This window comes from Gigantopelta aegis, chromosome 9 (assembly GCF_016097555.1).
Source record: "Gigantopelta aegis isolate Gae_Host chromosome 9, Gae_host_genome, whole genome shotgun sequence".
NCBI classification, from domain to species: domain Eukaryota; kingdom Metazoa; phylum Mollusca; class Gastropoda; order Neomphalida; family Peltospiridae; genus Gigantopelta; species Gigantopelta aegis.
In genome coordinates, this window is record NC_054707.1 from 27,306,261 (window position 1) to 27,318,794 (window position 12,534).

The 12,534-nt window shown below is 35.1% G+C and overlaps 1 protein-coding gene across 1 annotated transcript in view; it reads right to left on the minus strand.

Moving 5' to 3' along the window:
* Positions 1-9,902, minus strand: part of LOC121381511 — a 72,963-nt gene extending 63,061 nt beyond the window's left edge. Inside the window, exons 1-5 of the mRNA XM_041510834.1 lie at positions 9,745-9,902; positions 8,418-8,562; positions 2,888-2,917; positions 2,058-2,102; positions 1,078-1,224 (exon numbers count right to left, since the gene is read on the minus strand). Coding sequence (XP_041366768.1) covers positions 1,078-1,224; positions 2,058-2,102; positions 2,888-2,917; positions 8,418-8,562; positions 9,745-9,902 — 525 coding nt within the window. The remainder of the gene's footprint in view (positions 1-1,077; positions 1,225-2,057; positions 2,103-2,887; positions 2,918-8,417; positions 8,563-9,744) is intronic.
* Positions 9,903-12,534: the final 2,632 nt, after the last annotated feature.

Below are 12,534 nucleotides of genomic sequence, written 5' to 3' on the forward strand. Positions count from 1 at the left end.
TTAATATGACATACAGAAAGCATTGAAAAGTACAATTTTATTATGCTTTAATAATCGACATTAGCTTTAAAATTATTTAACCATCATTCCTTCTGGCCAGAGTACATATGTTGTTCATGCCAAAGTGTTAGCATTTTAATTTTAATGACAATATACTGAACTGACGTTAAACCAACTAGATCAAGAGACGTTAGTATGGAGTCGTTATGGGCTGTCGGTGAAAATTAATTTGGTAATTATAGGTAAATAAATGTGAAGTTTAAATATTCGTATGTGAACAAATTGCAATACCTTTATTTAATGTATATCTTAAGTACATACTTGTTTTAATTTTCACATTGTAAATGTACCATAACCTGCTGTATTTAGTTGGTGTAAAGCCCGTTCGACGACAATAATGCGTCCATGTTTTAAAACAACTTTCGGGTTTTTTGGAAATCGAAACCATGATGTTGGCCGTTTCTTGGGATGCATTGCTGTTATTGTTGCAGTTAAACACTGCGCAGTTAACCATAATATAATTACGTCGACAGTATATAATAACACTAATTATCTTGTAAATTAAATTTCCGATAAACCTGGAGACAAAAAAAAAAAAGACTAAAAGGCACAACCAAAGAATCAACACGTGTACCGGTATTGCTTGGTAACTCTCTCCGATGACGTATTGCCTTGCTTTCGTTCAGATCTATGCATAATCCCGCCCACTTCTGTTTTTACCCCAAACCTAAGACACGCAGCTGACCAGTGCCTCGCAGCGAGCTGGGCGTTAGAGTAATGCGGTATTTGACGCTAACTTAATCCATTACACACTACATGTCTTTTGGTGTCCGGTCTCCTTTAAGTATTTTGAGGTGTGCAATTTTCCACTCGCCTTTGTTTTTCAAAAGCCAAGGACTGTTATTCCATCTAGATATTTAATCAGTTAATTGATTTTCATTGTCGGTATTGTTTTAAGTTGCAAGAAATAAGAAGAAATCAGGTCTAAAATCTTGACAAATAGTTACATAACATAATTGCCCCATATCATAATTAATCAATGAATTTATTTAGAATAAGGGAAAAGAGGCCTTTTACCTTTGAAATCTTTTTCTTTGCCATTTTTTTGCTATCTTGAATGATGAACTTCAGTGTGTCATAGCAAGAAGCTACACTGGCTCTCCACTTTGCATCAGACTGGCGCCGCCGCACACGCATAGAAATAGCATGGTAGCTCATTTCCTTCTGTAATTAAAAATATTTAGAAACTAATATTTAAACACACATTGTCATGATATATTATGCCTCATGCAAGGCTCAAAATAAGAAGTAAAATGTGGCCTGCTGTTAATTTTTAAATACAGCAGGTCAAAAGAAATATGTCCTGTTCAAAATAAGACAGCACACACAAAGTGATAGTGTGCAAAAAGTTAGGACCTCTGAAAAGTATTTTAGAATTAAAATATTACAGAATCACGAGTTAAATAGCAGATGAGATAATCATACATCCATCTCCCTCTTGAAACAATTATTTGCTATTTTTTGGTGGTTTTAGCAGGTGAATTTCTATTTCGGACCAGTATGACACTACAACCACTTCGTATGATAAATATTGCATCATGTCAGAGGGTCATATATTGAATACGATGTCATATCTTGTAGATTACAAATTAGTCCAAAGAGACATAGAAAGAGTATCAACTTAATGTGCGCCCTGCATTAATTACAAATATGTGTGGTCTCTTTTCAATCAAATGCAGCACTAACTTTTTTTCAAGATCCAGAGTCCTAATTTTCTGGGAAAGTATACTACTAATATTTTTCTTGAATAAAAACAGTAAAATGCTACTATATTATCAACTGCCCTGCCTTATTATCTTGTAATAATAGCACAGCTCTGTTAGGACAATGGATACATCAAGAAATTGTTTATTTAACTAAAACACAGTTATTAAATGATATGTGGCAAGTTGTTATAGCACAATAACTATAACTATAAATTGTTTAATTTTTTTTCAAATTTAATGTATATATTTAGTCGTTTATTATTCTTATCATTAGCTTTATTGCTGGGTTACCAGACTGCGTTTAAATGTATCATTGACATCCCAAACTGCGTTCACCTAACGACAAAAACACAAATACAATATTTATGGAAATACTATTCTAGATTTTTCAGGTATGATACGTGAAAAAAAATAGATTGCAATCAACTAACGTAAAACATCAACAATGTGGACGTAAAGAGTGCGATGTATCTAACTGCATTCAGGTGCATGCACCGCCCTCGGTGGCGTCGTGGTAGGCCATCAGTCTACAGGCTGGTAGGTACTGGGTTCAGATCCCAGTCGAGACATGGGATTTTTAATCCAGATACTGACTCCAAACCCTGAGTGATTGCTCCGCAAGGCTCAATGGGTAGGTGTAAACCACTTGCACCGACCAGTGATCCATAACTGGTTCAACAAAGCCCATGGTTTGTGCTATCCTGCCTGTGGGAAGCGCAAATAAAAGAACCCTTGCTGCTAATCGGAAAGAGTAGCCCATGTAGTGGCGACAGCGGGTTTCCTCTCAAAATCTGTGTGGTCCTTAACCATATGTCTGACGCCATATAACCGTAAATAAAATGTGTTGAGTGCGTTGTTAAATAAAACATTTCTTTCTTTCTTTCAGGTGCAATCATTTGCAAAAAATATCACACTGCGCATGTGCGGTTCATCATTTTCCATTTTTAAGGCCACTACATGAAAAAATATATGTTTCTTAACTATGCACAGTTGATGAACACTTTGTTTAATATTTCGTTCAAACGAAAATTCAATTTATCAAGCGTTCTGGTCCGGTCCACGTTTTACCAACACTCATCGCTAACATTTGATGCCAATACTGATAGGCCTTACGTTCATACCAGAGAAGGCTCATTCCACCCAAACTCATCCTGGGATACAAAAATTAAAATTAATCTTATAAATTCAAAAAGTGTTTTTTTTAAATATTTTGGATATGTATATTAATGTTAAAGAACATTTATATCAATTATCATAAACAGCAAGATAATTTTGTGTGTGCCGCTATTTGAAAATATAACACCTGCAAACAAAACAAAACATAAAAAAAGAGTTAAGTTTGTTCATTGCTTAAAATGTTGTTGGTTAATACCAAAATGAGTGAGTATATAGTCATAGACAACTGGGTATCTTAAGATTTACCACCTCTTTCTTTTCTCTTCATATAACAGGCAGACCTGTCAACCCTCCTGGATTCCGCGGGAGTCTCCCGGTATTTGATCAAATCTCTTTTCTCCTGTGCGGGAGACAGTTTCTACTGTTAAATGACATTTTTGTAAGCATAAAAAAAAAAATTCTATCCTCTTTTGTCAAAATAACATAAGGGAAGTAACTCTACCTTTTTTTTTTCATTCGGAAAATGTCGACTACTTTCGTTTTCTGAGAATGTAACAGGCCGAATTGTCCCGACTGTTTAACCTTTGCCGAAGTGAGAATTGTGGGATAGCCTATTTATATTGTTAAAAAAGCACATGGAGTTTATAAAATGAGGTGTTATTATAATGTTTGTTGTCATCGTAATGGCTACGAAGCGTGTTGCCGCTAATTCAACAGGCTGTGTATTGACATTCAGTGTTGCATAAACACTCTGAATTGTAAAATGTCTTCCCACTGGATTACATAATGCAACTATGACGAATCTGAACTGCCAGACTCCGAGTTGACAGCAATACACACGATGCATGTTAAAATCACATGTCACAGCAAGACAACGAAAATACCAATTAGCTGTATAAACATACTTGTGTCAGTTAATTTTGTATGTTTGTGCAGTAAAATGTTGGTTATAAGGGTACTCTTCAAGAAATTATTTTTGTACAATTAAAAAATGTTGTGTTTGACATTGACATAAAGTTACGCACGGAAATGGGTATAATTCCGGTATATTTCACACGATGTCCGTAATGAGGTTTTACTTATGATTAATCAATTTAATGAAAATACAATGTTTATTGCATCATTATAATGATTTTAAATAAGTACCACGCCACCGTTCCTCATTATAGTAAAAACTGAATATTAATTTATAAGATTTATATAAATTTGTCTTTGGTACTTACACTAACCACAAATGATAATGTAACGCAACCTGTAAGGCTGTAAGTGTAATACCGTAAATGTACTAATTAAATTTTTTATTTCTTGTTCATGTTCTTAACATTTTTGGATAAAATATTATTAATTTTTTAAATATGTATTAAATCATAATAATATTTAAACTTTAAAAAAAAAATGCCCAAATAAAAGATCCCTTGCTGCTAATCGGAAAGAGTAGCCCATGTAGTGGTGACAGCGGGTTTCCTCTCAAAATCTGTGTGGTCCTTAACCATATGTCTGACGCCATATAATCGTAAATAAAATGTGTTGAGTGCGTCGTTAAATAAAACATTTCTTTCTTTTCTTACTTTGACAAGTCTGATGTTAGATTTTGTAAAAGGAGGTTCAGGATGCACTGACTGGAATATTAGTACTACAAGTATGAGTGAATGAGCGTAAACAGGCAATATTATTTGAGTGATATTTGCCACTGAAAAAAGGCGGGTGGTGCCAACCTCCTCTAAATCCACCCCTGAGAACAGAATTACTTAACTTTTCTGATAAAAAAATTATTAACAGTCACTAAAAATAAAATGAAGTAAAACAAATAAAATTTGTTTGCGATAGGATGCTTACAAGCTGATGTTGTAAGCATCCTATCGCAAACAAATTTTATTTGTTTTACTTCATTTTATTTTCACAGTTTTTCAAATCAAGACACGTAACACACGGAACAAATTTATGTAACACACGTAACACTACATTTTAATGATTTGGAAAACAAATGTTTGAGTAATGAGATTATTCTTTTCCGATACATATTCACTTACATTTTGGAGATTAAAAGCAACATAAAAGTTTTTATTATCACTTGTAAACTCACAGAACTTTGGCAACTTTCAAATCTCATAGAAAAATGTCTGTCGTGTGAATGTAACACAAGTAACGCAATCAAATCTAAGCCATTACAAATATCTTTGAAATTTAGCCAATGTTTCTTGTTTTATTTTGTGAACTACTAAAGTAGGATTAGTAATAATCAGTAGGTTATAACAGGAGCCCTTTCATAAATTTCTAATTTACACACATTTTCACCCAAAGTGAGTCTGAAGTGACGTAACACATGTAACCTGGAATGAGCCAGAATAGTTTGTAAAATCTCTTCTTTTTTTTAATGAATCGATTCTTAATTTAAATTAACACAATTTATACACTCAAAATTATGTACAATTGTTATGAATGGATTATGAATACTATTCACTACAGTAGAGGCACAAAAATGTATCATACCTTTTGCAGATCGAATATAATAACTGAAAACAAATTCTAACGGGTCTTAAAAATCATAAAAATTAAATGCTTTGGCCTTGTTGATCTGGCACGTGTGAGGTCATGTGACATGCATCAGGTGTTAATTCATCCTCCTCTATTTTAAATTAATTTCTACGAGTCATATGGACCCGATATCGGTAATTTTAAGAAATAAACAAAAACGACTTAGTAAAATTAATGGTTTTAGGGGTTTGTAAAGTTTTGCATTTAGATACATACTTGTCTGAACTTTTTATTGTTAATGCAAATTTTCTAGAACTGTAAAGAAAAACCTCACAACAAGCAGACGACAACAAATCGATATTAATTGCGCGAACCGTGCACGAGAAAACAAAGTGAACGGAGTTGGAAGCATAACGCAGTTAGGGACGTTGACGATATACATCATATGTAAGCACGGTAATAAAACATTTTGTATTGTATAGTATTGTATTTGAACCATAAATTTTAAACTTTAATTTGTTCGATATTTGTGTCTGAACTGGCACCAGTTTCTGGAGAATTGCTTATTATTTTTGTCAGATGATACACATAAAATTTACAAAACGCCAAACAAATTTCACGTGACATCAATTGCTAATTTTAATTTCAGTGCAATAAATAAATTATAGTCCTTGCCATAGGAAACGCTGTTTACTCACTATGGTATTTACTACAAGTTATTTATTTCTGAGCCAATTGTTTTTTCACAATTGGCACAAAAATTATTTTTGTAAATAATTTTAGTTTGGTTTGACGTAAAAAGAAAAGTAAAAATGTGTTTTGGAAATAACAGAAGAAAAAAAAAACCCACACCTATTTTTGTGTGCAATTTAGAAAACAGTTGGCTCAGAAATAAATAACTTGTTGGAAATTTTATAGTATGAAAAAAGGTGTTCCCTGTGGGCCGGATTATAAATTGCACACAAAAATAAGTGGGGGGTGGGGGTGGGGGTTATTTCCCAAAGGCATTTGACACAGATTAGTATAAATGAATAATCATAATTTTTTAAATGTTATATATCGGTAAACTTGATACATTGTATATTTCCACAATATTTTGCTCATACTCTCTTCAAACATGACAAATTTATTGCCACTCAACGTGTACTTACATATACCAAAAATTTTGATCCCTGATAAAAGGTCCATCATTCGCCATTTTGGTGTGATTTTCTTATTTCTCAAATATATCTATATTTCTTTTACAAAATATATCTTTTATATAGAGTATCCTGGACCTATCGAATTCCATCCCATTAACAGGAAAACACTACTGCGCATGTTCAATCCACCAAACAGATAAATTTAACAACATTGTTTACCTCGTCCAATACAAAGTAAAATAATAATAAAATTTTTGTAATTACTTACCTATGTTGTCAACAAATGTAGAATTCCCACCAAGAAGTGAATATCTGTAATTTGTTTAACACTATCAGTCTTCGCCATGAGTAAAATCAAGGCGAGCTAAAGATGACTCCTGAAATTGTGCTAGGCGAGCAATCTATTGATGTGTCAAATAAATATTTTAGTGAGAGGCGATCAGTTTGCCACTCTCCTAAAACCTTCCGACGAGTGTGGAGGGGAGCAGGAGTCATCACTCGCCTTTCCTGGCGTAGACTGCACTATAGTGATACAGGTATGTCCCGTGTGAATGTCATAAACGTGGAATGTATGAAAGACCACACCCATCATAAAATTGAGGGAACAATACAACAGATTGTCAATGAAGCAAATGTAAATGAATTATATATATACACATTTTTGGTGAAGATCAGAAAGTTCCCCTTGCTTTTTTATTCTTTAGTCTTTAGAATTTGTTTTAGAATTTTAATTTGTTTTAGATGCTTTGTAAACAGTCATGCCACTCTTAACAGCTTTTCAAGTAATCAATGAATAAATTTTCATGAATATAGGAAAGTGGTTTTCTTGTGCTACCAACTTTTGTAGTTGAATGAAACATGAAAAAGCTTTCTTCTACAAACAGTAAACAATCTACTTATGTTGGATCTGACACAAACGGCCGTTCATACCCCCCCCCCCCTTCCACTGAGAGTGTCAGTCATGTGACTTGTTACTAAATATAGACAAACTCATGCAGAAGACAGTCATTACCGATCTGTCAATTTTAGTCTCTTCATTTATAAAGGTTTTAATATATTATAACCTTTGCTTTGGATATTGTTCCTGTATGCAATAATAGAATCCCCGGTACTGTACAATTAGGCCTACAAGGACGAGAGAAAAAAAATCTTTGCTTTTTCCACCGTCATTTTCAATGTTGATCAATCAAGGCTTGCTTTAATTTGATACATATGCAGAGGTATTAAAGTTCGTGCCTGCGCAATTTTATTAAAAAGAGTGCGGAAGTGATATGGGACGGAATTCGATGGGGGATGGAATTCGATAGTTTAGAATATAGGCCTAAGCAAAATATTGCGGAAATGTTTCAAATTCACCGATATAAAACACATTTTGAATTTTATTCATGTATAGATTTTCTACTAATGTCTAATCTGTGTCAAGTGCAGGTCTGTGTTATTTCCCAAACACTTGCGACTTTTACTTTTCTTCTTACATCAAATCAAACTGAAATTATTTACAAAAAAACATTGTCCATGGCTACTGAGATCTGTAATTACAAATCCTGAAATTCCTTAAAATTTACTAGATAAAATACTAATAGCACCAGAAATCAGTTACTCTCATAGTAGTTCACCAAGGTAAACATCTACGGTCCGTTTTTTAACATAAACATCACAATAATAAATATCGTGCCGGAGACGTTTATCTTGATGAACTACTCTCATAGTAGTGACGTAGCCCAATGGCAATGGTTTGTGATGCGGGTAATTTCAAATCATGATTTATTTATCTATTTTATGTAAAAAACACACAAAAAAACCAACCTTTAAAATCTACAAACATCAACAGCATGTATGACTGCAATATGTATGGACAAATTAATTTGGGGGTTAAACAGTTTAACTCAAAATATTATCAGTTGAATAATATATTTACCTTTTCCAACTTCCTAGCTGTGCTGCAACCAGACGATTTCATTTTCTTTGCCGGGAATTTGTTTCCATCACGTGGGTTAAGTGCAGGTGCACGATTGGCCAAGTTCCAAATAGTTTCGAAACGGCTTCGGTCGTCTGCTAACACGCTGTTACCATATCATTTATCAAAGATATCACGTAGATTTGAATAAGGGCGGATCCAAAAAAAATAAAAAATTGTGTTTGGGTTTTTTTTTTTTGGGGGGGTGGGGGGCTAGGAAAAGGGGCACATGAACCGACTCGTGAAAAGGGCAACCTAATTAAAATTTCTTTTAAAAAGCTAGAAAAACTGAGAGGCACTTCGAAATATTTTTTTGTTTAATTTTGGAGGCTCGAGGGGGTTGGGGCGAGTCCCATAGTTCCCTACTGGACCCACTCTGTTGAAGGTGCTACATTTCGCTATTTTACCATAGGCCTACATTTAGGCTATTTGTAGATCAATATGTAATAAATAACTTTGCAACTTTCAGACATATTGTTTCGGAGGACAGCGAATCTCTAAAATGATGTCACTAGGCCTAATTTAAAAATGTCCCAATGTGACATCCAGTAGGCCTATAGGCCAAATAACAGATAATTTATGCTGAATTTATTCAATAGAACAATTCAAATCTTAATCATACCACGCCTAGGTCCAAGTCATCTAGAGTAGGCCTAGCCTAAAGCTAGCGACACATTTGTCCGTAAACCAGGTGCTATCCGTTTAAAGTCGTATTTTTCACTTTTATTAATTTTTTTTTTTGCTGCCGACTTCCACAAATAGCTCTAAAGAAAAAAAAAAGTTACCATTCTAGTTTATTGTGGCGCATTTCGTAAGGTAACAGTGAGAAGAAAAAAAAATCACCCCTACTGATACACCCCAAACAGGTTGGGTTTTTTTTTTTTTTTTTTTTTTCTTCCTCCTACCTTTGTGCACAAAAGTTCTTGTTCGTAAACCTAAAAATAAAAAAATACTGGCCTTACTCGTCTTCATCGTCATCAGAGTCACAGTTTTGACAAATGTAATTGCGTTCTCCTGTTATACATTCTTCGTGGGCACAATGTTGACAAGTTAGACACTAGATCCACTTCTCTCTGGGTTTGCTGTTACTAAAAGGTTCACCACATACTAAACATGGCCACTCTTCCTCATCAGAGCTTTGGTCTTCAGTAGGAAATTTGATCTGTTTACTCTTGCTTTTATTCCTTCCCTTGTCTTTCACATTTTCCTTTTTTTTCAAATTTTGTTTATATGGTGAAGATGTCAAGTTTTCCGCCTTTTCTGTTTTACGTTTTCTAGTACGCTTTACTGCCTTGACGGGCTGGCATAATTCAGCCAGGACTGAGGTGACAGTTGGGATGGCAGATGAGAATACAGCTGCAGCTTCAACAGATGTTGATGCTTGCGTGTCTCGCTGCGGATTTGAATCTGTTCCTTTTTCTTGTTGTGGCTGTGGTTCTGGCTCATCGGTTATTTGTGTAGCTATGAAATCTTCATCTATAAAGATGCCTTCGTTAAAAGGTCAAAGTCCACATGCCTTGTAACCACTGACTGATTTCTCAACTGTAGCAGTTTTGCTGTAAGCAAGAGCAAATATTTCGGCTACAACAGGTGATCCTTTTCCTTGGTTTGCAACCACCCAGCTGTCTGCTGCAACGTTGTAGATATTCTTTAATGCTTTAAAACAAGGTTTTGTCCAATGGCTGCATCTTATGAGTACAATGTGGGGGTAGAATTATCAATTCTATGCCGTTTGAATGAGCATACTCAACAGTTGCCAGGCTTTTGTGACTATGGTGACCATCTAAGGGGCCGTCCATAATTTTCAACATTTTCACGAGCGTACAAACCGTACGCGGGGGGGGGGGGGGGGGTGGTGAGGTTAAGGGGCCAGCGTACACTCTTTTTGAAAATGAAAAATGTCGATCAACATTTTTCATTTGGGGGATGTACATTTTTTGGGCACTTGTGAAAATGTTGAAAATTATGGACGGCCCCTTACTTAATATTTTGTTCTGCACATATATATTTTGAAATTCAACGAGAATGTCCACACATAAAGCATCCAGGCCTATTTTTTCTAATGTTTTTCTACTGTGCACAAACAAAAGATCAATAATAAAACAATAGCCATACAAATATGGTAAAAAGACTATTATCTTGGGTTAAAAGGCCCCCACCCCACCCCTGGGACGTTTTACCCCATGATGGTGGGGGCCTCTTAAACTGAGAGGAAGCCATTTTGAATTCATTTCGTAAAAACAACTCATTCCAGCACGAATGAGTAAAACACTTTTAAATATAAGCGGCTAGCCAATAGATCACTTCATAACTTCGCAATACTTTATCAATATATGACCATTCTTTAACCTAAAACATGAATAATAATAATTGTAAAATATTATAAGAATTTGTAAAAAATACGAAATACTTACATGTGTTAGAGGTAAAGCTTCGGGGTATAGGAGGAATATACCTATGGCGTCAGTCGAATCTTATGACGTTGATTCTGGTTTCAGTGCATATGCACACTTTGCGACAAAGCCAGTGGACCTTTTACCCCAAGGGGGCCTTTTATCAAACTCTACCCTACGGCGCTTGCCACGGCCTTTAATATAGTCGAGAGATAGCCCAACGGGCCTAACGACAGGGATTGATCTCAAACCGGCCGTGCATCAAGCGAGCGCTTTACCAGTGTATTAAATTTGCATAGGCCTATGTGGTACACATGTATGATACGATCGAAAAATCTGCCAAACTGAGAAAATTGATGTTAAAAGTTGAGATCTTGTATTGAATACTATGCAAAATCGAAAATTTAAAGTAATAGTTTAAACATGTCAGTGTATTGTATGTGTTTAAAGTAATCCCATTTAAAAAGTATGACTGTTTAAGATAATATTTGTAAAGAAAATAAAAATTGGGGGGGGGGGGGGGGGGGGGCTAAGGGGAAAGGGGCACATGAACCAACTCGTGAAAAAGGCAACCGAATTAAACTGTCTTTTAAAAAGCTAGAAAAACTGAGAGACACTTCGAAATATTCTTTCTTTATTTTTGGAGGCCCGAGGGGGTTGGGGCTAGTCCCATGGTCCCCCACTGGATCCACCTCTGTTGAAGGTGCTACATTTCGCTATTTTACCATACATTTAGGCTATTTGTAGGCCAATATGTAATAAATAACTTTGCAACTTTCAGACATATTGTTTCGGAGGAAAGTGAATCTCTAAAATAATGTCACTAGGCCTAATTAAAAAAAAAAGTCCCAATGTGACATCCAGTATAATAACAGATAATTTATGCTGAATTTAATGTTTTCTTCGAATTTGTAATCCTGACCTTTAGTGACCCCTGGTGACCCCCACACACTTTCAAAGCTGACCTCCACTGGAATATGATGACGCGCGTCATCCTACATGGAATAACTATGGTGGTTGCTTTGAATCTCTCTCTGGTAAAATGATATCCTACAATGTGTATTTGAAACCACTTTTTTATTTGAAAAATCTTTCAAACTGAGAAAATTGACGTTAAAGTTGAGATTTTGTATTGAATATTATGCAAATCAAAATTTTATAGCAATAGTTTGGCTAATTCAGTGTGGTATTTGTGTTTACACGTAATCCCACATAAAAGGTAAGGCTAGGAAGATAATATTTATGAAGAAAATGAAAATTAAATTTTTGCTTCAGATTTGTACCCCTTGACATTAAATGACCTCTGGTGACCCCCCCCCCCCCCCCCCCCCCCCCCCCCCCCCCCCCCCACACACACACACACTTTTTAAAGTTGACCTCCACAGCACATGGTTACAGCTCTATAGTCCGAAGGTTCATTGGCCCGAAAGTTCAATGATCTGAAGGTTCAATAGTCCGACGGTTCAGTAGTCCGAAGGTTTATAAACCTAACTATAATCACGAAGAATGGCAAAAGAACAGTGCCAAATGGACTAAACAAATGTGAATTATTTAAAGTAATCACTAAGCGTACCTCTGTGTAATACGTTTAAGGCAACAGTGTAAGATATATGTTACGACACGACGATATGATACATGTTGGATATGAATTTAAAGGCATTTGATTGGCTTCTTACATATAAATC